The sequence below is a fragment of the Carcharhinus amblyrhynchos genome, unplaced genomic scaffold (genome assembly GCF_965287045.1).
Source record: "Carcharhinus amblyrhynchos unplaced genomic scaffold, sCarAmb.v2.hapA scaffold_42, whole genome shotgun sequence".
Classification (NCBI taxonomy): domain Eukaryota; kingdom Metazoa; phylum Chordata; class Chondrichthyes; order Carcharhiniformes; family Carcharhinidae; genus Carcharhinus; species Carcharhinus amblyrhynchos.
The window spans coordinates 986,341-1,011,093 of NW_027649783.1; the positions used below are offsets into that span (position 1 = coordinate 986,341).

Sequence of the window (24,753 nt, forward strand, 5' to 3'; positions counted from 1 at the left end):
GTTTACTTCACCACAATAACTGACTTCATTAGTATTGCATAGAAGACTGAGCCAAAGGAGCAAATCCATGTGTTTCCCGACCGGAAAGTGTGGATGAACAGGGATATTCACTGCTTCCTGAAGTCCAGCTCCAAAGCATTTCCAGTCAGGGGACCCTGAACTGGAACAAATCCAGATGTGATCTACAGAGAACCATCACAGCTGCCAAGTGCCAGTACCGGACCAAGCTCGAGTCCCAGGCTCGCCACATGGACTCCCACCGTTTGTGGGAAGGTCTGAAAGACACAACAGGTTACCAGATGAAGGCGTGTAGAATTGCCAGTGACGATGCCCCCCTCCCTGATGAGCTCAATGCATTCTATGCCTGTTTTGAGGATGCCCTCCACTCTGAAAGCCTTGGCTGAACCTGTATCCGAGGTCACCATCACAGACTTCAGATCAGCCGCATTGAAAGTCATCCTGCGGAAAGCGACTGGCCCGGATGGGGTACAGGGACAGGCACTCAGATCCTGCGTGGAGCAGCTGGCGGGGGTATTCACAGACATCTTTAACCTCTCCTCACACCAATCTGAGGTCCCTACAGGCTTCAAGAAGATGACCATCATCCCTGTAGCAAAGATAAGCCAGGCAGCGAGCCTCCATGACTATTGCCTGGTAGCTCTGACATCCATCATTATGAGGTGCTTCGAAAGGTTAGTCATGGCACGGATCAACTCCAGCCTCCCAGATTGCCTGGATCCACTACAGTTCACCTACTGCCGCAACAGATCCACAGTAGATGCCATCTCCCTGACCGTATACTCAACCCTGGAACACCTGGATAACAAAGACACATGTCAGATTCCCATTTATTGATTCCAGCTCAGCCTTCAACACCATTATTCCTACAAAACCCCATCTTCAAACTCCATGGCCGAGGGCTTGGCTCCTCCCTCTGTGACGGCATCCTAGATTTCCTAACCCACAGACCACAATGAGTAAAGATTGGCAACGACACCGCCTCCACGATTATCCTCAACACCAGTGCCTCACAAGGCTGTGTCCTCAACCCGTTACGATGCTCCTTATACACTTCTGACTGTGTGGCCAAATTCTGCTTCAACTCTATTTTCAAGTCTGCTGATGATACCACCATCGTGGATTGGATCTCAAAAAATGATGAGACGGACTACAGGAATGAGATAGAGAATCTGGTAAATTAGTGTGACGACAATAATCTCTCCCTCAATGTCACCCAAACAAAGGGGATTGTCATTAACTTCAGGAAGTACAGTGGAGGACGTGCCCCTGTCTACATCAATGGGGATGAAATGGAAATTGTTGACAGCTTCAGGTTTCTATGTGTCGAGATCATCAATGACTTATCCTGGTCCTTCCACGCTGACTCTATAGTTAAGTAAGACCGCTAAGTTCACAGGAGGCTAAGGAAATTCAGCATTTCTGCTATGACTCTCACCAAGTTTTACAGATGCACTGTAGATAATACCCTTTCCAGATATATCACAGCTCGGTATGGCTCCTGCTCTTAACAAGACCACCTTAAACTACAAACAGTTCTTATAGTCGCCCAGTCCATCACAGAAAGCAGCCTCCCATCCATTGCCTCTATCTGCACTTCCCATCACATCAGAAAAGCAGCAGCATAATCAAAGCCCCCACACACCCCGGACATTCTCTCTTCCACCTTCTTCCAACAGGAATAAGATACAAAAGTCTGAGATCATGTACCAACCAACTCAATCTTCTCTGCCGCCATCAGACTTTTGAATGGACCTACTTTATATTGATCTTTCACTACAGATGAGTTATGAATGTAACACTACATTCTGCACTCTGTCATTCCTCTCTCCTCATGTACTCTCTGAATGGTATGCTTTGCTTGTATAACACACAAGAAACAATACTTTTCACTGTATACCAATACATGTGACAACAGTAAATCACATTGAAAAAGGGCCTGTGTATTATTCCCTCACCTGTAATTGGGTTACAATGAGTCAATTATTCCTGACAGGCAAATCATTGAATCGATCCAGGTTAGTTTGAAGTTTCCTCCCCTGAGTTACAATGAACAGTGAGCTCCTCACACACAGTATGTATGTTCTCTATCAGAGTGCATCAGTTTCACAGTCTCAGGCAGCAGAACTGGTGCAGAAACATTTTCAATCCCACAATCAGAGCAGAACAGACAGACTTTGTTTCCTTGTCACCCCCAACTCAGTCCCACTGACAGGAAGATGCATAAATCCCAGTCCAATTTCCCAGCCCCTATCTGGGACACACACTGATTATTATAAGGATCTGTAGAAATTGGTACAAACTGAGTCTGAGGGACTGGATCGGGCTCCCTGTTTCCAGTGAAGGACACTGGGTTCTGATTGAAGACTAAACGGGAGTGTTTTCCTTCTGGGAATGCTGTGAACAGGGATGGATTCCCGCCCGGGACAGTTAGAAAGCGCTAGGAGGATGTGTTCTTTTCCCCTTTGGGGACTTTTCCAATTTGAAATGAAATCGGTGGGAAGCTGAGAATTTGGGCTTTTCCGCCCTCACTCCGTGGAGGCTCCGGATTGGTCAGTTCAGCAGATTTCTGATTGGTCATATGGACAAGATGCTGAGAGGTAGCAACAAAGTGACCAATCAGCAATGTGGGCCCTCCATTCCTCCCGGAGCTAGAAGAGAAGCGAAAGGGAGTGGATTTCAGCATTCTTTGTGAAAGGCTTTGGGAGATTGGGGAAATGTCTGGAAGAGGAAAGAGCAGCGGGAAAGTTCGGGCCAAGGCCAAGTCTCGCTCCTCCCGGGCTGGACTGCAGTTCCCGGTGGGCCGTGTTCACAGGCTCCTGAGAAAGGGCAACTATGCTGAGCGTGTGGGTGCCGGAGCCCCGGTCTATCTGGCTGCTGTGCTCGAGTATCTGACCGCTGAAATCCTGGAGCTGGCCGGGAACGCGGCCCGGGACAACAAGAAGACCCGCATCATCCCCAGACACCTGCAGCTGGCCGTCCGCAACGACGAGGAGCTCAACAAGCTGCTGGGAGGGGTGACCATCGCTCAGGGCGGGGTGCTGCCTAATATCCAGGCCGTGCTGCTGCCCAAGAAAACCTCCGCCGTCTCCAGCAAGAGCAAGTGAAGCGGCCATTCTTTCATCTGATAACCCAAAGGCTCTTTTCAGAGCCACTCACTTTATCTGGAAAAGGGCGGCCTGGTGTCTATCGGTCAGATTCTGCACTGCTATTCACAGTCCAGCTGTTTCCCGCTTTCTTCTATCAATCCATGCTATTGACACATAGAATATTTTAATATAAGTTTCTGCTGTTTATTGGGGGAACCGTCCCAGTGAACTGAAATGATCCGATTTCCAATATAATTGTTTAAAGTGTGACAGTCTGTGAGGACAGTCATCTGCAGCCCATCAGTTTTCAAAGCCAGTCATTGTATCTGGAAAAGTGTTAATTATTGTCTGTCCGAATGTACAAGTGTTTCTGTAATGGTGATATCGGTGTGAGGGGGTTATTGTTTGAGACATGTTTCATATTCTGACCCTGACGGACACAATTCTCAATCCTCACTCCAAACATGTGCGGAGAAAGTGGATTTGCGGAATTATTCCTCGGAAACTGAAATGATGGCAGGTTTAATAAAACCACTTTAAAATTAAATTGCGGTAGAATTGTTAACGGGATGGTTTTGACTGTAACCATCAAAGGATTGGAGAGAGCTCAATGTAACGGAGAGTTAATTGTAAGATGGAGAGGTTTCAGAGTCCTGGGAAGATTCTGTGCCGGGAATTGAAAGACTAGATTGGTTAACAGGAGATGGCAGCTCTTTCATGTGTCGAGTTGGTGGCTCTGAAAAGAGCCGTTGTTGTTCTTGGTGCTGAAGCCGGGGTTTTAGGCGCGTTCCCCGCGGATGCGGCGGGCCAGCTGGATGTCTTTGGGCATGATGGTGACTCGCTTGGCGTGGATGGCGCACAGGTTGGTGTCCTCAAAGAGCCCCACCAGGTAAGCCTCGCTGGCCTCCTGCAGGGCCATGACGGCCGAGCTCTGGAAGCGCAGGTCTGTCTTGAAGTCCTGAGCGATCTCTCGCACCAGGCGCTGGAAGGGCAGTTTGCGGATCAGCAGCTCGGTGGATTTCTGGTAGCGGCGGATCTCCCTCAGAGCCACAGTGCCGGGTCTGTAGCGATGAGGCTTCTTCACTCCGCCCGTGGCTGGAGCGCTCTTCCGGGCCGCTTTGGTAGCCAGCTGTTTGCGAGGAGCTTTCCCTCCGGTCGATTTGCGCGCTGTCTGCTTGGTCCTGGCCATTTTCTGAGCGAATTCAGCACAATCTGAGACACACAGACTGTTAATCCAGAGTCTGCGCTGCAGCCGCCTTTTTAAACTCTGTGAGGAACCGCCCCCCCCAGCGGGAATTGGCCCAGGAAGTTTCAATCAAACTCTGAGCAGGGAATGAATGTCTGGAACTCAGGTTCTGATCGCCTCACTTGTTTTCTTCACCGCCCCTTCCAGAAATTACTCCATTTTCTGTGCAGGAAATAACCGTTTGTATAAAATAAGACTTCATTCCGTCCTTAATTACCAGAAACATTGAAGATTTGAAATCCATCTCCCTCCACTTGGTGTTTGAGACCCTTTCCCCGCTCTCTGGGCTGTTCATTCCCAGAATCTCCCGCTGATCCACTCGATCCCTGTCCCTTCCCTCTCCAGCCCATTCAGATTTCCCCTCCGCCTGTGGCTTGTGCCGCTTTCAGGGGAAAGGATGAGAAATCTGTGTCTTCTCTGTGTCCCCCTGAAGCCGGTGTGAAAGGGATTGAGTCTGTTGTTTGTTACAGAGAGTGAATTCATATTTGTCCCGTTTGACATTCCTGAATGGAGCCGTTTGCCGCGGACAAATGTTCACAAATGAAAGCTCTTTGTAAAATAATCTTACAGCAGAATATTAATAGAGATGTTATTCTTGTTGAGAAGTTAAGAATTTGTCTCCATTCCCTTTCCCGCGCTGAAATTGGCGCCATTTCCCCCCATTCAAAATTCCTGCCGGTTGACAGTCGAAGCCAATGATTGGCTCAATGTTCACATTCGATGCTGTGCGATTGGTTCCGATGCGGAGAGGATGGCCAATCAGAAGCAGGCTGGGGGTTGGAGCGGCTCAAACTGCGGGAATTGCGGGTTTTGTGAATGACTGAGCGGAAACTCAGCAGTTTCCCAAAGCCTGTCAGCTTCAGCGCAGGAAAGAACCGTCTGGGGGGCAAATAGCATCACAACTGGCACTGGTTCCAGTGAACGATTCACCGGCTGCTGCTCCTAAACTCCCGCTATTCCAGAGAAAGCTTTTAGAAACTCTATCCAAACACTGAGTGATTAGACAGGGAGTGAGGTGGCCTTTCACTCAGGGCACATGTCAACTGGGGGCTGCTGAGACAATCCACTGAAACATTTCAACAACAATCCTGCTCCAAATGAAATGTTCAATTGAGTGATTTCCCGGCACCGGAACCGAAACAAAGCAAAGCTGCATCTCAAACACTGAGCAGCCTGTCCCAGCTCCCCCCCGTCCCCAGGTCACTGCTCTCTCTGTGAGGCGGTGAGTGGCTCTGAAAAGAGCCTTTGTTGTGTGTTGGCTGGAAAAGGGTCGAGTTGTTCAGCCGCCGAATCCATAGAGAGTGCGGCCCTGGCGTTTCAGAGCGTACACCACATCCATGGCAGTGACCGTCTTGCGCTTGGCGTGTTCAGTGTAGGTGACCGCATCCCTGATCACATTCTCCAGGAAAACCTTCAGCACCCCGCGAGTCTCCTCATAGATCAAGCCCGAGATCCGCTTGACCCCGCCACGGCGAGCCAGGCGGCGGATTGCTGGTTTGGTGATGCCCTGGATATTATCACGGAGCACTTTGCGGTGCCGCTTGGCTCCGCCTTTTCCCAGTCCTTTGCCTCCTTTCCCTCTGCCAGACATGATGGATTCTTCACTCCGATCACTGCCCAATCTGAGAGAGAGGAACTCTTTCAGGCTCCTTTTATACAGGCTGCCCCGACCTGACTGAGAAAGGCGGAGTGAGAGCAGAGAGGGGGGAGGAGACAGAGTGAAGATTCAACCCAGAGCGGGAGGGAGGAGAGAGCCGGCCTGACACACACACACACACACACACACAGAACGGCCCCTGATCTTTCAGCTCCACCTCCAGTTTCTGCAACCGCCAATTTCAACCCGTTTATTAAGAATGGAAACGAAAGCCAGCTCCCCACACAAACCCTTCCAGAGCCGCCCTTCACACTCAAGAGTTTCCACAAACCCGGAGCTTTGAAATCTGGAATCGAAACAGAAAATGCTGCAAATAATCCGGCAGCTTTTGTGAAGAGAGAGAGAGACAGAGTTAAGGTTTCGGGTGGTGACTTTGTCCTTTTGAGTTTTTAAACCTGCTCCTGTTATAATTCCCAGTCAGTAATATTCCCACCGAAACACAGTCTATTCTATAGCAAGAATCTCCCTCAGTAACATCCTCCCCCACATCCGCTTCCAGCTGTTTTCAAACACTTTATTGAAGGTGTTTGGGGGAAATCTCCCTGTGTTAAAGTGAAGGGAGTCAGGATGGCCGAGCGGTCTAAAGCGCTGCGTTCAGGTCGCAGTCTCCTCTGGAGGCGTGGGTTCGAATCCCACTCCTGACACTGACTTTTGGGCTGAGAACTGCCGTCTCCCAGCGCCAGGAACCTGGGTTCGATTCCCGGCTGAGGTCACTGTCTGGGTGGAGTTTCCACATTCTCCCTGGGCTCCCTCCGGGTGCTCCGGTTTCCCCCCGGTGTGTGTGAGGTTGATTGGCCCATGCTAAATTGTCCCGGAGTGTCAGGGGGGAAGTAGGGTCAATAAATAGGGGAATGGGGGATCCGGATTGTGGGTCGGTGCAGACTCGATCGGCCGATTGGCCTCCCTGCGGGGATTGGATTAAAAATGAGTGGTGAATGCGGTGTTTCGCCGCCAGTGCTCCTGTCTCACACTGAATCTACCAGACAGCTTTATTCTGAGAGAAAGTGGCGATTGAACAAATGTGAAATTCTCAATGAAATTCAGCATCTGCAGTTGTTTTGCTTTAGTCTGAATTTGAAATGATCTCTATTGAGAATGAGCCGGGCCCCGCGGGACAGGAATCATTTTCTTGCGGGATCAGCTCTTTCCTGAGAGATGTGGGTGGCTCTGAGAAGAGCCTTTGGGGGGTTTCAGAGGTTTCCAATTTGCTCTCGGGTTGTTTCACTTCTTTCCTGAGGCTTTCTTCGCTTTTGCTGCTTTCCCTTTGGGATTGGCCTTCGCTTTAGTCAATTTTTTGGCCGACTTTCCGCCCGTGACCTTCTTCACAGGAGACTTTTTCTTCAGGGCTGCTTTCTTCAGCGCCTTTTTTGGAGTTGCCGCCTTCTTGCTGCTTGTTTTCTTCACTGGAGTTTTCTTCACTGGAGTTTTCTTCACTGGAGTTTTCTTCACTGGAGTTTTCTTGGCTGCGGGTTTCTTGGCGGCGGCTTTCTTTCTTGTCACCTTCTTGGCCGCTGTTTTCTTCACTAAAGATTTCTTGCCTGTGGCTTTCTTCACCTTCTTTCCCATTTTGCCCGGCCTTTCCCTCTTAGCCAGTTTGAAGGAGCCGGAGGCGCCCTGTCCCTTTGTCTGCACCAGAGAGCCTTTCTCCACCTTCCTCTTGATAGTTAACCTGATCTGGGAGCCGCGCTTCCCCACATCCACTCCGCTGCCGGCCAAAGCTTTCTTGATGGCGGCCAGGGACATCCCCTTGCGATCGCTGCAAGCCGCCACCACCTTGAGGATCTGCTCGCCTAACTTGGGAGCGGCAGATCGGGGAGCCGCCTTCTTCTTCCTGGGAGACTTCACCTGAGCGGGAGCGGCTGGAGGAGCCGTTTGGGCGGCTGCAGTTTCAGTCATATCCGAGAGTGGCTGGAAAATCTGGGCCAGGAGAGTCAGAACTGGATCCGGAATGAAACCAGTGGTGGCGGCACAGAGCAACTTAAAGGCAGAGAGCGGACGGAGCAGAGACAAGCTGCTGTCAGCTCTCGGCTCCTCCAGCCTCTCTGTGTTTCTCTCTCCTCACAAACTCTCCCATTCCAATCAAATTCCGCCTCTCCACACATCCAGCTCACACCCTTCATGTCTCTGACACTCCAATGTTTGCTGTTGAAAAGGTTTCACTCGAACTGAGGACTCCGTTTTCCACTGAAACCCGTTTTCCTGCTGCACTGATCCCGCTCTCACACGCGATAGCTGACATGTTCTCTACTTTTCCACTCAAATCTTCCATTTAGCGAAACAATTGCCTTGAAATCTCACTCTGGGGCTCAGCAGGGGGATTAGGGGGAATCTTTGATTGAAAAATGGTTTTATTTTCCACAAGAGAGACTCGGAGATCTCATGATCAGAACAGACACACAAACACAGTTGGATTAGTCTGACCCGCCCGCTCCTTTCATACACTCTCTCTTCCACAATATTCACATCGCCACATTCACAGGACAAAACTTTCACCAAATGGAAGGTCCCAGGACGGAATTTCTCCTCCTTCCGGCCTTTGCTCCGGATTCCAGGGGCTTAGTTAGAGTTTTTCACCTCAGTAACTGTTAAACACTCTGAGGGCCGCTCCCCGCAGATTGTCTTTCAATTCATTCATGGAATGTGGGTGTCTCTGTCTGGGTCAGCATTTATTACCCATCCCTAATTACCCTTGGGAAGGTGGGGGTGAGCTGCCTTCTGGAACCGCTGCAGTCCATGTGGTGAAGAACCACATCTGTTAACCAGATTCCGCGGCAAGAACCAATTCTATTTTTATTTTCAGTTATTATAGTGATTACAGACATCACTGTGTTTGTTTAGGGTGAAAATACAAATTATCTGCTCTCGGAGTCTCTAGATTTCCTGTTTTATTTGTTTCTCCGGCACTGACAGGTAACAGTAAATCACAACCTCACCAACCAGTGACAGCCAGTTAAATAACCATCCCACACTCGCTGATAATGGAGTTTCTGACAGTGACAGTTTCTGACCATCCTCCGATTGGACCTGGAGGGAACCAGATTCACTGTCAGAGCTGGACTTTCTTACAGAGTGGGTGACAGAGCCAGGTGAGCGATGGTGATGGAGTGGTGACTGTGAGAGCATTTGACCAAGGGTCAGTTCCTGACCATCAGAGTGGTGATTTATTTAATTAGTTATCGCAGGTCCCAACAGTAGGTGGACATTCCTGAAATAAAATTCACTAAAGATTCTCATCATCAGTGTGTTTCTAATGGAAAATCCAGTTTGAATTTGCTTTCAGTTGTTTAAATGAAAGAACAGGCCCCTAAACTAATCAATGATTTCCCAGTCAGAAACAATAGTAAAACAGGTGGTTTAAACTGTCCAGAAAAACGAGATAAGACAGGTTCAGTTTCCAAACTGTGCTGTGGACACACCTCAAGCTTGATGAAATCAACAAATAAGGTAGTTTCGTAATTATTATTGATAAAAATAAGGTGCGTTTTTCATTGCCGGTGCGGTGGTGGTATAGTGGTGAGCATAGCTGCTTTCCAAGCTGTTGACCCGGGTTCGATTCCCGGCTATCGCATTAACGTTTTATTTAGATTCTAATCCGCGGCCTCTTGTGTTTTAACCCAAGTGGAGAAAAACAGTATTTGCCAGGAATGAAATAAAATAGAGATTTCTCTTTTTTCATTGGTCGGGCGTAATTCGTTTCTCATGAAAAAAATATTGAAACAGGAAAACAAGTCTCTGACCCGATTAATGAGTTTTCCCTCAGAGACTAAGATACAAAGTAAAAGTCGAGGAACACATTTCAGCTCACACACTGTGCGCTGCACTGTCCCGGTGCCTGATGAAGTTAATATGAACATCCTAAGGTGGCCATATTACCGTGGTAAGTGCGTAGCTGCGATGGCTGAGTGGTTAAGGCGTTGGACTTGAAATCCCATGGGGGTTTTCCCGCGCTGGTTCGAGCCCTGCTCGCAGCGGTTGTGGTTATGAAGTGTTTATTTCCGCGGCAACAGGCCTGAAAAATCGGCAACGTAGATATTTCTGTAGTTATAATGACTGTTTGAGTAATAGTGGTGAGCAGAACTTTCTGCCTTCCAAGCAGTTGAATGAGGTTCGATTCCTGGCCATCCTATTGAGAAAATGTATCCACGTTTCAATCAAGTTCGTAAAACAGGGCGAATTTGCCACTAACAAATTCGAGTTTTTTTTTAATTCGGACGTAATTCGTTTCTGATGAAAAACTATTGAAATAGGAAAACAAGTCTCTGACCTGATAAATGAGTTATCAGAGACAATCAGAGATAAAGATACAACATAAATGTGGAGGAACAAATTTCAGCTCACACACTGCGCTCTGCACAATCCCGGTGTCCGATTAAGTTAATATGAATATTACTGAGATGGTTATGTTACTCAGGTAAATGTACAACTGAGACGTATAAGATGTTGAATGGGATGGATAGGATAGAGGTGGAGAGGCTCTTCCCGCTCAGAAAGGACAGTAGGACTAGAGGGCATCAGAACATAAGAACATAAGAAATAGGAGCAGGAGTAGGCCATCTAGCCCTTCGAGCCTGCCCCGCCATTCAATAAGATCATGGTTGACCTGTCGTGGCTCAGTTCCACTTTCCCGCCCTCTCCCCATAACCCTTAATCCCCTCTCTTATCAAAAACCCATCAACCCGCGTCTTAAAAATATTTAGCGAGGCAGCCTCCACCACTTCAACGGGCAGAGAATTCCAGAGATTCACCACCCTTTGAGTGAAGAAGTTCCTCCTCAACTCCGTTCTAAACCGCCCCCCCTTTATCTTGAGGCTGTGCCCCCTAGTCCTACTGTCCTTTCTGAGCGGGAAGAGTCTCTCCACCTCTATCTTATCCATCCCATTCATCATCTTATACGTCTCAATGAGATCTCCCCTCATTCTTCTAAACTCTAACGAGTACAAGCCTAGTTTATTCAGCCTCTCCTCATAGATCAATCCCCTCAACTCCGGTATCAGCCTAGTAAACCTCCTCTGCACTCCCTCCAAGGCCAAAATATCTTTGCGCAGGTGCGGCGCCCAAAACTGCACACAGTACTCCAGCTGCGGCCTCACCAATGCCCTATACAGCTGCAGCAAGACCTCCCTACTTTTATATTCAATCAGGATAAAGGCGGGGGGGGGGGGGGGGGGTCGGTTTAGAACGGAGTTGAGGAGGAACTTCTTCACTCAAAGGGTGGTGAATCTCTGGAATTCTCTGCCCGTTGAAGTGGTGGAGGCTGCCTCGCTCAATATTTTTAAGACGCGGGTTGATGGGTTTTTGATAAGAGAGGGGATTAAGGGTTATGGGGAGAGGGCAGGAATGTGGAACTGAGCCACGACAGATCAGCCATGATCTTATTGAATGGCGGGGCAGGCTCGAGGGGCTAGATGGCCTACTCCTGCTCCTATTTCTTATAAAGAACAACAAAGAACAAAGAACAACCCAGCACGGGAAACAGGCCCTTCGGCCCAACGAGCCCGCGCCGCTGCATCATCCTACACCTATTCTACCCTGCGTATCTACGAATGGAACCCCTAACTTAGCCAGATTGAGGGGAGAATAGTGTCAATTTGGTAAACCAATCAGCCTAAGAGCACATCTTTGGGGTGTGGGAGGAAACCGGAGCGCCCGGAGGAAACCCACGCAACCACAGGGAGAATGCACAAACTCCCACAGACACAGGCCCACATCCATGTATCTGCACAGCTAACAGTGCTAGTCACTGAGCTGTTGCGGCGCCCGTCTACCGGTCCACGATCAAGCACACACACCGACACGAAGTACTAGGCCACTCCCGGAACCTCCAAGAGCAGCCCACGCACGACCCACCGTGTTCATGCCCCTTGTTTGACAACAAGGTGGACCGACACCTGCGGAATAAAAAGACAAAAATGTTAACATACAAGTCTGCACTTCTGGTGTCTCCCGAGGCTCTGACCCTATTTAATACCTCCTACTATAACCCTCCATCCTCGTTTCGCTCATGTGTCTGTCTAAGTAAACCTTAAACGAGTCCAACGTTCCTGCCTCCACCACCCTACTCGGTAGCGCGTTCCATACCCCCACGACCCTCTGCGTGAAGAACCTTCCTCTCACATCGAAATTATACCTCTCCCCCCCTCACCCTTAGATCATGACCTCTCGTAATTGTACCCAGTCTATGGAGCAGTCTCTCACTATTGACTCTATCTATTCCCTTCAGTATCTTATATACCTCTATCATGTCCCCCCTCAATCTCCGTCTTTCCAAGGAGAAAAGTCCCAGTTTCTCCAACCTTTCCTCATAACCCAGTCCCTCCATGCCAGGCAACATCCTGGTAAACCTCCTCTGCACCCTCTCCAGGGTCTCCATGTCCTTCCGGTAGTAAGGTGACCAGAACTGGACGCAGTACTCCAAATGCGGTCTAACCAACGTTCTATACAACTGAAGCATTACACGGCAGCTCCTATACTCTATACCCTTTCCTATAAAGGTTAGCATTCCATAAGCTTTCCTCACAACCTTCTCCGCTTGTGTCGCAACCTTCATAGACTTGTGAACCTGCACTCCCAGGTCCCCCTGTATTTCTATACTCCTAATCGGCCTACCTTTTATCACGTAGCTCCTCTCTGCATTATTCCTTCCAAAATGCATCACCTCGCATTTGTCAGGATTAAATTCCATCTGCCACCTATCTGCCCAATGTACCAACCTATCCATATCCTGTTGTATCACCTGACATTCCACTTCAGTATCCGCCAACCCTGCCATCTTGTTCTTATGTTCAATGGCAAGTGGTTAAGGCATTAGACTTGAAATCCAATTTCCATCATATCTGTGCAGGTTTGAATCCTGATGATGAAGTGTTTGTTACGGTTGCTTCAGGCAGCGACAGAGCCAAAGAAAAGTGCTAATTTTTTGCTATGAAGTATTTGGATCACCATATTCCTTTCTCAGCTGCATGGCCCCGAGCCGGGTGCAGGAAGGTCAGCTTGGAAATGACACCTGGGTGTCCTCGGGCTGGCACAGACAAGACAGGCCGAATGGCTTCCTTCTGTGCTGTTCCCTTCTCTGGTCCTTTCTGTGGTTCCATGAGGAAAATCAGAGGGTGCGCAGAATGGAAACAAACAGGCATCAGGTGCACCAGGACAAAACAAGGTCTCAGGTCAGAGTAAGATTCTTATGGAATGACAGACGCAACATAACAAATACATTTCATCAGAATACAATGAATGAGAATTTCAAAATGCTGCTTCGATGATGTGACATCGTGTTCATTCAAACACATTGCTGCAAGCTGGTCATTATTGGGCGTTAGGAACTCCTGGTTATCACAGATTGTAAGAAGTGACATGCGATAGCTAATTAAATGCGACTCCTAAAATAAAATTCACCAAAGATTCTCATCATCACCGTGTTTCTAATGGAAAATCCAGCTTCAATTTGCTTTCAGTCGTTTAACTGAAAGAACAGGCCTCAAAACTAAACAATGATTTCCCAGTCAGAAACAATAATAAAACAGGTGGTTTAAACTGTCCAGAAAAAACAGGCAAAACAGGTTCAGTTTACAAACTGTGCTGTGGATATATCTGGTGTGTGATGAAATCAGCAACTAATCTGTTTCCATAATTACAACTGATTGAGATAGCTACTGTTTGACGGGTGTGAGCGGTGGTGGTATAGTGGTGAGCGTGGCTGCCTTCCAAGCATTTGACCCGAGTTCGATTCCCAACCATCACATTGGTAATTTAAGTAGTTCCTTTTCCGCGGCCTCTTGTGTTTTAAACCAAGTGGACAAAAACAGAGGGAACGCAACATTTGACAATTAAGAAATAAAATAGAGGTTTGATTATTTATTGTTCGGACGTAATTCGTTTCTAATGAAGAAATATTGAAACAGGAAAACAAGTCTCTGACCTGATAAATGAATTCTCGGCCAGAGACAAAGATACAAAGTAAAAGCAGAGGAACACATTTCAGCTCACACTCTGCGCTCTGCACAATCCCGGTGCCTGATGAAGTTAATATCAACATTACTCATATTATAAATGTGCAGCTGCGATGGCCGAGTGGTTAAGGCGTTGGATTTGAAATCCAATGGGGTTTCCCCGCGCAGGTTCGAGCCCTGCTCGCAGCGGTTGTGATCAGGAAGTGTTTACTTCCGATATTTCAGGCATCCAAAACTCATCTTTCAGTATGAAGTATTTTGATCACGATCAATCTTTCAGCTGCATGGCTCCAGGCCGGGTGTAGGAAGGTGAGCTTGGAAACGCATGTGTGTCCGTAGGCTAGTATGGACAAGTTAGGCCGAATGGGCTCTGAGTCAGAAAGGTTTACAATATGGAAACAGGCCCTTCGGCCCAACTTGCCCATGCCGCCCTGTTTTTTTAAACCACTAAGCTAATCCCAATTGCCCACATTTGGCCCATATCCCTCTAAACCCATCTTACCCATGTAACGGTCGAAATGCATTTTAAAAGACAAAATTGTACCCGCCTCTACTACCACATCTGGCAGCTTGTTCCAGACACTCACCACTCTGTGAAAAAAAATGCCCTTCTGAACATTTTTCTATCTCTCCCCTCTCACCTTAAATCTGTGCCCTCTACCTTCAGACTCGCCTACCTTTGGGAAAATATATTGATTATCTAGCTGATCTGCGCTCCTCATTGTTTTATAGATCTCTACAAGACCAAATCTCAGCCCCCTACGTCCAGAGAAAAAAAATAGTCTATCCAGCCTCTCCCTATAACTCAAACCATCAAGTCCTGGTAGCATCCTGGTAAATCTTTTCTGCTCGCTTTCTAGTTTAATAATAGCCTTTCTGTAATAGAGTGAACAGAATTGTACACAGTATTCCAAGTGTGGCCTTACCAATGTTTTTCATGACTTCAACAAGACGTCCCAACTCCTGTATTCAATGTTCTGACCGATGAAACCAAGCATGCCGAATGCCTTCTTCACCACTCTGTCCACCTGTGACTTCACTTTCAAGGAGCTATGAACCTGTACCCCCAGATCTCTTTGTTCTGTAACTCTCCCCAATGCCCTACCATAAACTGAGTAAGTCCTGCCCTGGTTCAATCTACCAAAATGCATCAACTCACATTTATCTAAATAAAAGTCCATCTGTCATTCACCAGCCCACTGGCCCAATTGATCAAGATCCCATTGCAATTGGCGATAACTTTCTTCACTGTCCACTATGCCACCAATCTTGGTGTCATCTGCAAACTCACTAACCATGCCTCCGATATTCTCATCCAAATCATTAATACAAATGACAAATAACAGCGGACCAGCACTGATCCCTGAGGCTGGTAACAGGATTCCAGTTTGAAAAACAATCCTCTACACCCATCCCCTGGCTTCTCTCAAGAAGCCAATTTTGTATCCATTAAGATGCCACACCCTGGATCCCATGAGATGTAATCTTTATGCAACAACCTACCTTGTGGTATCTTGTCAGAGTATTGCATGGCACCTTTTGTTTCCAAAATGTATCAGTTAAGGGGATTAGCAGGATAAATATGTGGGGTTACTGAGACAGGTTCTGGGTGGGATGGTATCTTAGAGAGTTGGTTCAGACTCAATGGACCAAATGGCCTCCATCTGCACTGGAGGGATTCTATTGCAGTTAAGGCTGAAAAAGACAAATTTTGGATTCTTAGGGAATCGAGGGAGTGGGGAGTAAACTGGAGTTCAATCCAAGATCTGAAACTCTATAAGAAGCGAGTATGCCCACATCTCAATACTGCACCCATACTTTGGAACCCATACGTTCAAAGAGATATTCAGCTCAGGGAGAGAGTGCAAAGACATGAAAACTGGAAAATGAAAGGCATGAGGGGAATAGCTTATGAGGATTAAGGATTCTTGAATTGCAATCTGTAGAGAAGGCTGATTTATGGTTTAGTTCAATATTATCAAATTGATACATGGCCTTATTGCCTAAGCTTCAAAAGCTTTATTCACAGCGATTGTATTTTGGTGGATGTCAGTACAAAGTACAGAAATCTGGTTCATGTGATGATATTCACAATTTGTTCTCCCCACATAGAATTGTTGATATTTCAAAAGTTTTACCTGATTTTGATGCTGAAAATGTAGTGACCTTTAGAAAACTTGTCAGAAATATTGTGTGATTTCTCTCTTTGTATTGTCTGATGCTGTTGCTGTTCTGTGTTTTGTTGTTCTGTTGTTTTAATGCTGTGCCTCTGTGCTTTGCACTGTATAAAGACACATAAATCATAATTGTATTAATCATACAATCCCTACAGTGCAGAAAGAAGCCATTTGTCCCACCAAGCCCTATTCCCATAACCCCACATACCCCTGACACTAAGAGTCAATTTAGCATGGCCACTAAACCTAATCTCCACAGACAAGGGGAGAACGTGCAAACTCCACACAGATAGTGACCTGAGGCTGCAGTTGAACCCGGGTCCCTGACACTGAAGGAGCAGTGCTAACCACTGTGTCACCCTTGAATGGGGGAACATTATCAATGAGCCACGTGGTCAATGTCTGCTCTTATTTACTGTGTTCTTGTGACTGGAGGAGACAGATCCATGGATACTGAGGGAAATATGGGTGGAAATTGCAGGGGCTTTGGGCAAAACTTCCCGATCCGAGCTCATGATGCCAGAGAACCGGAGAACTGCAAATGGTAAACACTCTTCTTCAGAAAAGGCTGTGAGGAGAACCCAATAAAAGTCCAATAAATTTAACCTCAGCAATGTGGAATATTCTCCAAACAATAACTGCAGATAAAATTAACTCTCGCTTGTGCTAATGTGCATTAATTAAGGAAACCACTCGTAATTCATAAAGGTGAATTATGTTTAATGAATTTGCTCGAGATTTAGGTAACAGAAAAGGTTGATGAGGGTAATGTGGTTAATGTGAACATGAACTGTCAAAAAGCATTTTATAAATGAAGGGACACACAGCAAACTTGTGGGAACATTTGGAGCTGAGAGAATAAAAGGGACAGCAGAACATGGATAGGAACCTGACTGAGTGACAGGAAACACAGCAGTGGGAAATGTTTTTATTTGGAATGGAGCTCGGTTAAAGTGGGATTCCAGGAGGGTTGGTGTTCGGAATCCTGCTCTTCCTGATCCATATTAGAGACAACGGCAATGCTGTACAGAGCACACACTCAAACTGTGGGAATTACACAATACATGGCAGCATTGTGAACTGTGAGGGGGGAGTGCTGAAACTCACAGTTTCTGAGACAGCTTGTGGATTGGTCAAACAAGACCAATTTAAAGTAGAGAAGTGTGAAATGATTTATTTCAGTGGGAAGAAAAGGGAGAGACAATATGAAAGAAATGATACAATTGTAAAGGCATGCGGGAACAAGGGACCTGTGGTTAAATGTGACACTAATAATTGCTGTTTAGGTGGCAGGTTGAGAGTGTGGTTACTAAGGTATTTGGGATTGTGAGCTTTATACGTAGGGACAGAGCTTACAAGAGCAAACAAGTTATGGGAAACCTGTATAAAACCCTGGTTTGTCCTCAGTTGGAGTATTGCACTCTGATCTGGACAGCAATGTTTAGAAAGGGTGTGAAGGCATTAGAGAGGGTGCAATAAATCTCTGGGCACGGGTCCAGGGATGGGGAAGTTCAGTTTAATCGGTAGATTGGAGAATTTGGGTCTTTGGTGAAGAGAAGGTTGAGAGGAGATTTGATCGAGGTGTTCAGGATTGTGGAGGGAATTGGAAGGAGCTGATAGGGAGAAGCTGTCATGTCCCAATCTTCCTCTGTCAGGAAGTGTTCCCCAAACTGAATGAACAGGACATCGTTCCCGGTTACACTTCTCCAGCAATGCTAAATATTCCCAGTATTTGTTTCAATGTGAAACATTTAAGATAATTATACAAACACAATATATTGTTTAGAGTAAAGAAGAAACATTAAAAGTGAAAATTCATGTTGATGTCCCTCTGCGGGGCTTTTAGTCTTTCCAGTGTGGGCCAGTGGTCTGATTAATCCGATGGTGCTTTTCCCAGTCGCCTGTGTAACGTGGCTCGAATCCCAGCCTTCAGTTTTTGAACTGCACAGCGGAGCGTTTAAGGAAGTGTTGGGGCTGAATGGCCTCATCTGTGCTTTAATCCTCCTGCTGTCTGGTGAGCTGATCTGACATCCACCCCAGAGTGGAGTCGCTGCACAGATCGCCTTAAAAATGGTCTCTAAGCTGAGGGAGTGACTGTGAATCTCGTCACCACTTCCATCCTGATTAATTTCCTCCACTTCAAACCGTCCATCAATGTCAGAAGGAGTCAGAACCAGAGTAGGAGACTCCACCAATGATTCAGTCCCATCTTCCACCATTTGAACATCCTGCCTTGCCTCACACCTTCTCTGTTCTCCAGCAGCGGGGATGTTCCAGGGTCTTGGTTACTCGGAATGCCCTGTTCCAGGATTTCCTCGCTCTAAAGCTGATGACTGTTGATGTCTGTCAGCAAGTTGTTGGGAATTGGCTCCTCTTCATCTCCAACCTCAGACCAATCAGGAACTTCCATCTTCCAAGCTTCTAGGGGCTGGTTGAGCTGAAACAACAAGAATTGAGGATTTTGCAGTGTTGTTACATTCCAGCAGATTTCATTAAACACCAACTTTTTCACTTCATTAACAACTGGAGGAATAGCAATGGAATGTATTGGCCCATTTATCCTCACATAGGAGTTGGGACATCATGTTGAAGTCATGTTAAGGCCCCACTAGGAATACTGTGTGCAGTTCTGGTCACCCTATTATAGACAGAATATTATTAAACTAGAAAGAGTTCAGAAAAGATTGACTCGGATACTACTGGGACTTGATGGTTTAAGTTATAAGGAGAAACTGAATAGACTGGGATTTTTTCCCTGGAGTGTAAGAGGCTTAGGGGTAATCTTATAGAGGTCTATAAAAGAATGAGGGCCATAGATGAGATAGATAGTCAATATCTTTTCCCAATTTCAGGGAGTCGGAAAGTGGAGGGTGTAGGTTTAAGGTGAGAGGAGAGAAACACAAAAGGGTCCAGAGGAGGTGAGTGTTTGGAACGAGCTGTCTGAGGTAGCAGTAGAGGCGGTTACAATATTGTCTTTTCAAAAGCATTTAGATAGTTACATTGGGTAAGATTGGTATAAGGGGAATTGGGAAAAACTGAGAATATGGAATTGAGATAGAGGATCAGCCATGATCACACTGAATGATGGAACAAGCACGATGGGCTGAGTGGCCTCCTCCTCTTCCGAGTTTCTATGTTTTCAGGTTCTGATGAAAGGTCACAGACCTGAAACACTAACTCTGTGCAGCATCTGTTTGCAGAGAGAAACAATCTGCTGAGCTTTCTTTTCTGTTTCATTTCTGATTTCCAGTGTCTGAACTGAACCCAGCCAGAGTCAGCACCTTCAGGAGAGAGAGAGAGAGGAACCAGTGAGTGTGGAACTGAACACAGCCAGAGTCAGCACCTTCAGGAGAGAGAGAGGAACCAGTGAGTGTGGAACTGAACCCAGCCAGAGTCAGCACCTTCAGTAGAGAGAGGAACCAGTGAGTGTGGAACTGAACCCAGCCAGAGTCAGCACCTTCAGGAGAGAGAGGAACCAGTGAGTGTGGAACTGAACCCAGCCAGAGTCAGCACCTTCAGGAGAGAGAGAGAGGAACCAGTGAGTGTGGAACTGAACCCAGCCAAAGTCAACACCTTCAGGACAGAGAGAGAGGAACCAGTGAGTGTGGAACTGAACCCAGCCAGAGTCAGCACCTTCAGGAGAGAGAGAGAGGAACCAGTGAGTGTGGAACTGAACCCAGCCAGAGTCAGCACCTTCAGGAGAGAGAGAGAGGAACCAGTGAGTGTGGAACTGAACCCAGCCAGAGTCAGCACCTTCAGGGGAGAGAGGTAACTAATCTAAACCCTTTGTCTAAAAACAGAGGTAGAGAGGAAAGAGGGAACCAATGAGCAGTAAGCCGAATGTCAGTCGTAGCGCAGTTGCTGGAGTCCATTATCAAGTATTTGGAAAGCAGTGTTATAATCAGATAAAGTCAGCATGGATTTACAAAAGGGAAATCATGCTTGAGAAAACTACTGGAATTCTTTGAGGATATAACTACTGGAGTTGACCGGGGGAACCTGTGGATATGTTTGTTTTAGACTTTCAGCAGGCTTTCGACAAGATCTCACATAATGTTTTAAAGGTTAAAGCTTGATTATTAGTGTCACAAGTAGGTTTACATTAACACTGCAATGAAGTTATTGTGAAAATCCCCCAGTAGCCACACTCTGCCGCGTGTCCGGGTAGACTGAGGGAGAATTTAGTACGGCCAGTGCACCGAAGCAGCACATCTTTTCAGATTGTGGGAGGAAATCGGAGAGAAAACCCACACAGACATGGGGGGAATGTGCAGACTCCACACAGACAGTGACCCAAGCCGGGAATCGAACCCAGGTCCCTGGTGCTGTGATACAGCAGTGATAACCAGTGTGCTGCCCTTCTACTGTGTAAAGTTAAAGTACATGGGATTGTGTGTAGCATCTTGAGATGGATAGAAAGCTGGTTAGCAGACAGAAAAGAAAGAGATGACATAAATGGGTCTTTTTCCAATTGGAAGGCAGTGATTAGTGGGGTACCACAGGGATCTGTGCTGGGACCCCAACTGTTCATATTATATATTAATGGTTTGGACACGGGAACTAAATGTTTAATCTCCAAATATGGAGATGATACAATATTGGGTGGGAGGGTGAGCTGTGAGGGGGATGCAGAGATCCTTCAGTCTGATTTGGACAGGCTGAGTGTGTGGGATCTGCATGGCAGATGCAGTATAATGTGGATAAATATGCAGTGATCACTTCATTATCCACTTCAGTAGCAAAAATAGGAAGGCAGATTATGATTTGAATGGGTGTAAATTAAGAGAGCTGGATACTCAGCAAGATCTAGATGTTCTTGTGCAGTCAGTCAGTAAAATCATGTTGAAGCTGTATAAGACTTTGGTTAGGCTGCATTTGGAGTGTTGTGTATAATTCTGGGTGCCACACTTCCGGAAGGATGTTGATGCATTGGAAAGGGTGCAGAAGAGATTTTCCAGGATGTTGCCTGGTTTAGAACATAGAACATTACAGCGCAGAACAGGCCCTTCGGCCCACGATGTTGCGCCGGCCAATTAAGAAAAAAACAATGACCCTCTAACCTAAACCAATCCCTTTCCATCCATAAACCTATCCACGGACCTCTTAAACGCCCCCAAACTTGGCGCATCTACAACTGCAGCAGGCAGGGCATTCCAATCCCTCACCACCCTCTGGGTAAAGAACCTACCTCTGACATCCGTCCTATAACTACCACCCCTTAATTTAAAGCTATGTTCCCTCGTGCTAGCTTTCTCCATCCGAGGAAAAAGGCTATCACTGTCCACCCTATCTAAACCCCTAATCATCTTATATGTTTCAATAAGGTCTCCTCTTAGCCGCCTTCTTTCCAACGTTTGGAGGATATGGACTAGAAAGAAAGGTTGAACAAACTTGGATTGTTTTCTTTGGAGCCTCGGAGGAGCAGGGGGGACCTGAGAGAGGTTTACAAGATTATGACAGGCTTGGATAGAGTGGATTGTCACAGTCTTTTCCCGAGGGTCAAAGGATCAAATACTCGGGACAAAGGTGAGAGTGAGAGAGGGAAAGTTTAAAGGAGATGTAAGGGGTAAGTTTTTCAGACAGAGAGTGGGGAATGCCTGGAACGTACTGCCGGAGGAAATAGTGGAAGCAGATTCTGTAACAACATTCAAGAGGCATCTGGATAGATCCATGAATCAGCAGGAACACAGGGATATGGACCACATCAAGGCAAGAAAATATTAGATTAGAGAGGTGTAATAAGTCTGCAGAGGGAGAAGTTCCTTCACCAAAACCCCTTTATTTACACCTCTAACAGCAGTACACAGAGCGCTAACAGTTTATCTCCGGGGGTGTCAGAGGAACGGGCACTCCCGATTAAGTACAAGGCAAAGACTCCCTGATTGGCCCATCAATTGGATCCTTAATCAGGGAGTTCCTGCTCCAATCGGCCAACCTCAATGGCCTGATTGAAGTCATTACAAGAGGCATCTGTGTCGGCACAGACTGGGTGGGAAGAGGGTCTGTTCCTGGGCTGTACTGTTCTTTGTTCAGTCCCTGAAAGTAAGTGCGGAGATACAGCAGACAAAAAGATGGGAAATGGTATGTTGGCCTTGGGAGCGAGAGGATTTCTGTCTCGGAATAGGGATGTTTTACTGCTGTTGTACAGGGCAATGATGAGGCCACACCTGGAGTATTGTGTGTAGTATTGGTGTCCTTATCTGAGGAAGGATGTCCTTGCTGCAGGGGAAGTGCAGTGAAGGTTCACCAGGTTAATTCCTGGGATGGCCAGTGTGTCGTATGAGGAAAGATGAAGTCAGTTAGGATTATGTTCACTGGAGTTTAGAAGATTGAGAGGGGGCTCATAGGAAGTTATAAAATTCTAACAGGACTGGAAAGGGGAGATTCAGGAAGAATGTTACTGATATCCTTTGTGTAAGGATAAGGGATGAATGTTTAGGACTGAGGTGAGGAGAAATTTCTTCACCAGAGAGGGGTGAATCTGTGGAAATCGCGAATGCAGAAAGAAGTTGAGGCCAAAATGTGTGATGTCATTGATTAGGGGAGGCAGTGGTGTCCCGGGCTCGTAACCCAGAGACTCTGGAAATGCTCTAGGAACCTGGGTTCAAAACCCAACAGGGCAGATGATGAAATGTGAATTCAACATGAATCTGCAATGAAAAATCTATTTGTTGCTTGTGATAAAACCCTATCTGGTTTACTAATGCCCTTTAGGGAAGGAAATCTGCTGGGCAGGAGTGTGTTTGAATTGTCAAGTCTCGAGGTAACAAAAGCGTGGATGAGGGTTTCAGGTACGGGTGAGTTGAGGTATTACAAACAATGTGTGATGTTACACAGCTGGAAATCGGTGATCTTGGTGAAGGAACAGATATGTGGTCAGAAACTCATTTCCGAGTCTGATGAGGTGCCAAGAATGAGGGTTTGTTTCAACCTTGGACAGTAACCAGTGGGAGAGATGGAGTCAGTGACTGGGAACAGAATTTGTGGAGGGAACATTGGTCTTCTAAATATTTAATTGGGGGGATTCTGCTTAACCAGTGTTAGAAGTTGGAGAAGGAGTTTAATAATTTAATAACAGGGGATTGGTTGTGAGAGGTGGGGTTGAGCTGGGTGTTATCAGCATACATGTGAAAACTAACACTGTGCTTTCAGATAATGTCACTGAGGGGTAAGGTGTAGATGAAAAATAGGAGGGAGCCAAAGATAGATCCCAGGGCGATTTGGGTGGTAACAGATCAGGAGTGGGAAGAGAAAAAATTGCAGGTGATATTCTGTATATGATCAGAAAGATAAGAATGGAACCAGGTGAGTGCAGTCTTACCCAGCTGAATGTCCACGCCTTTGACATGGTTGACCGCACCATCCTGCTCCAATACCTTCCCACTGTCAGGTCAGTGTGCACAGCAGATGAAGATGTTAATGTACCTGACATCCGGGGAGAACTGATGATGAATAAAGGGCTGGGCCTCAGTAAATGAGTGTAGAGAAGGCTGGAATTCTCAATCATCTTCATCTCGAGCAGCAGCTCCTCCATCTCAATGTGTGTGGTGAGATCAGGCCATTCTGCTCAGTCAGGAACACCCAGACTGACTGTAAGAGAGAGAGAGGCTGTAATTAGAACCAAACCATAAGGGAGATCCACTTAGAGTAACCAAGGCCCACCCCCAAAAGACAGGAAGATCACAGCATCTAACCACAGCCTCTGCAAAGTGAGGTGCTGTAAAACCCAGTGTGACACTGAGCCCCACCCAAAGCACAGGAAGATCCCAGTTTCTGGGCTGATTTGGTCTGATTCCACCAGGTTTGCAGCAGGAAGACTGGGGAACTGCAGCAATACATGTTTACACAGGAAGCTGCCATTGGAAAGACTAAGCTGCGGATTTATAGAATCCACAGGGCAGAAGGCGATCATTCGGCCCATCGAGTCTGCACCAACCACAATCCCACCCAAGTCCTATCTCCATAATCCCATGCATTTACCCTGGCTGGTGCCCCTGGAAACGACAAGGGACAATTGAGCCCGGCCAATCCACCCAACCCGCACATCTTTGGGCTGTGGGAGGATCCCGGAGGAAACCCACGGGGAGACCGTACAAACTCCCCACAGTCAGTGACCCAAACCGGGAATCGAACCCGGCTCCCTGGCGCTGTGAGGCAGCGGTGAGAACCACTGTGCCACCGGGCCGCCCCATTTCCAGCCGGGCGGGACGGGATTCCCGCTCCCAAAACCCTTCCCCCATCCGGAGCCCCGCCGCGGGCTCAGGATCCGGGCCCGGGGACTGAAGCCACTGGCGGGACATTCGCTGCCGCTCCGCGCGGTGTCTGATTGGCCCAGGGGAAATCCCCGCCCACGGCCTGTGACCAGCAATTGGAAACCAATCGGGAATCGCCGCATCACCGTTATCCAATGGTCGCTCTGCTCAGGTTGAGTGACAGTTACTTCATCCATTCCAAGAGCTCCATAGTCTGAAGAGCGAGACCATTGAAAATGATGCTGCCAATTGTAACCAATCGCAGACCGCGTTGCCACACACGCCCTCAATGTGATTGACATCTTCTTTAGCCAATCGGAACGCAGTGACCATTCGGAATGCGCCGCGACTGCGCGACTGGCGCAGCG

At 47.2% G+C, this 24,753-nt stretch overlaps 4 protein-coding genes and 4 non-coding genes across 8 annotated transcripts; 5 read left to right on the plus strand and 3 right to left on the minus strand.

Moving 5' to 3' along the window:
• The first annotated feature begins 896 nt into the window (after window positions 1–896).
• LOC145335944 (histone H2A.J) lies at window positions 897–3,208 on the plus strand. The gene has a single exon (XM_080181680.1). It carries the CDS (start codon window positions 2,736–2,738, stop codon window positions 3,123–3,125), a length of 390 nt encoding a protein of 129 aa, XP_080037806.1. The 5' UTR covers window positions 897–2,735; the 3' UTR covers window positions 3,126–3,208.
• Window positions 3,209–3,885: 677 nt separating this feature from the next.
• On the minus strand, window positions 3,886–4,296 carry LOC145335883 (histone H3). The gene has a single exon (XM_080181614.1). It carries the CDS (start codon window positions 4,294–4,296, stop codon window positions 3,886–3,888), a length of 411 nt encoding a protein of 136 aa, XP_080037740.1.
• A 1,336-nt stretch (window positions 4,297–5,632) lies between these two features.
• On the minus strand, window positions 5,633–5,944 carry LOC145335934 (histone H4). The gene has a single exon (XM_080181668.1). The coding sequence runs from the start codon at window positions 5,942–5,944 to the stop codon at window positions 5,633–5,635; it is 312 nt and encodes a 103-aa protein (XP_080037794.1).
• A 627-nt stretch (window positions 5,945–6,571) lies between these two features.
• On the plus strand, window positions 6,572–6,654 carry trnal-cag (transfer RNA leucine (anticodon CAG)). The gene has a single exon. It is a non-coding gene; the product is annotated as a tRNA-Leu (tRNA).
• A 577-nt stretch (window positions 6,655–7,231) lies between these two features.
• Window positions 7,232–7,914, minus strand: LOC145335869 (histone H1-like). Its single transcript, XM_080181598.1, has one exon. It carries the CDS (start codon window positions 7,904–7,906, stop codon window positions 7,232–7,234), a length of 675 nt encoding a protein of 224 aa, XP_080037724.1. The 5' UTR covers window positions 7,907–7,914.
• Window positions 7,915–9,506: 1,592 nt separating this feature from the next.
• trnag-ucc (transfer RNA glycine (anticodon UCC)) lies at window positions 9,507–9,578 on the plus strand. Its single transcript has one exon. It is a non-coding gene; the product is annotated as a tRNA-Gly (tRNA).
• Window positions 9,579–9,898: 320 nt separating this feature from the next.
• trnas-uga (transfer RNA serine (anticodon UGA)) lies at window positions 9,899–9,981 on the plus strand. The gene has a single exon. It is a non-coding gene; the product is annotated as a tRNA-Ser (tRNA).
• A 4,082-nt stretch (window positions 9,982–14,063) lies between these two features.
• trnas-uga (transfer RNA serine (anticodon UGA)) lies at window positions 14,064–14,145 on the plus strand. The gene has a single exon. It is a non-coding gene; the product is annotated as a tRNA-Ser (tRNA).
• Window positions 14,146–24,753: the final 10,608 nt, after the last annotated feature.

Excerpts from the sequence above, each read along its gene's own strand:
- LOC145335883 (XM_080181614.1), bottom strand. The coding sequence starts at position 4,296 with ATGGCCAGGACCAAGCAGACAGCGCGCAAATCGACCGGAGGGAAAGCT.
- LOC145335869 (XM_080181598.1), bottom strand. The coding sequence starts at position 7,906 with ATGACTGAAACTGCAGCCGCCCAAACGGCTCCTCCAGCCGCTCCCGCT.
- LOC145335934 (XM_080181668.1), bottom strand. The coding sequence starts at position 5,944 with ATGTCTGGCAGAGGGAAAGGAGGCAAAGGACTGGGAAAAGGCGGAGCC.
- LOC145335944 (XM_080181680.1), top strand. The coding sequence starts at position 2,736 with ATGTCTGGAAGAGGAAAGAGCAGCGGGAAAGTTCGGGCCAAGGCCAAG.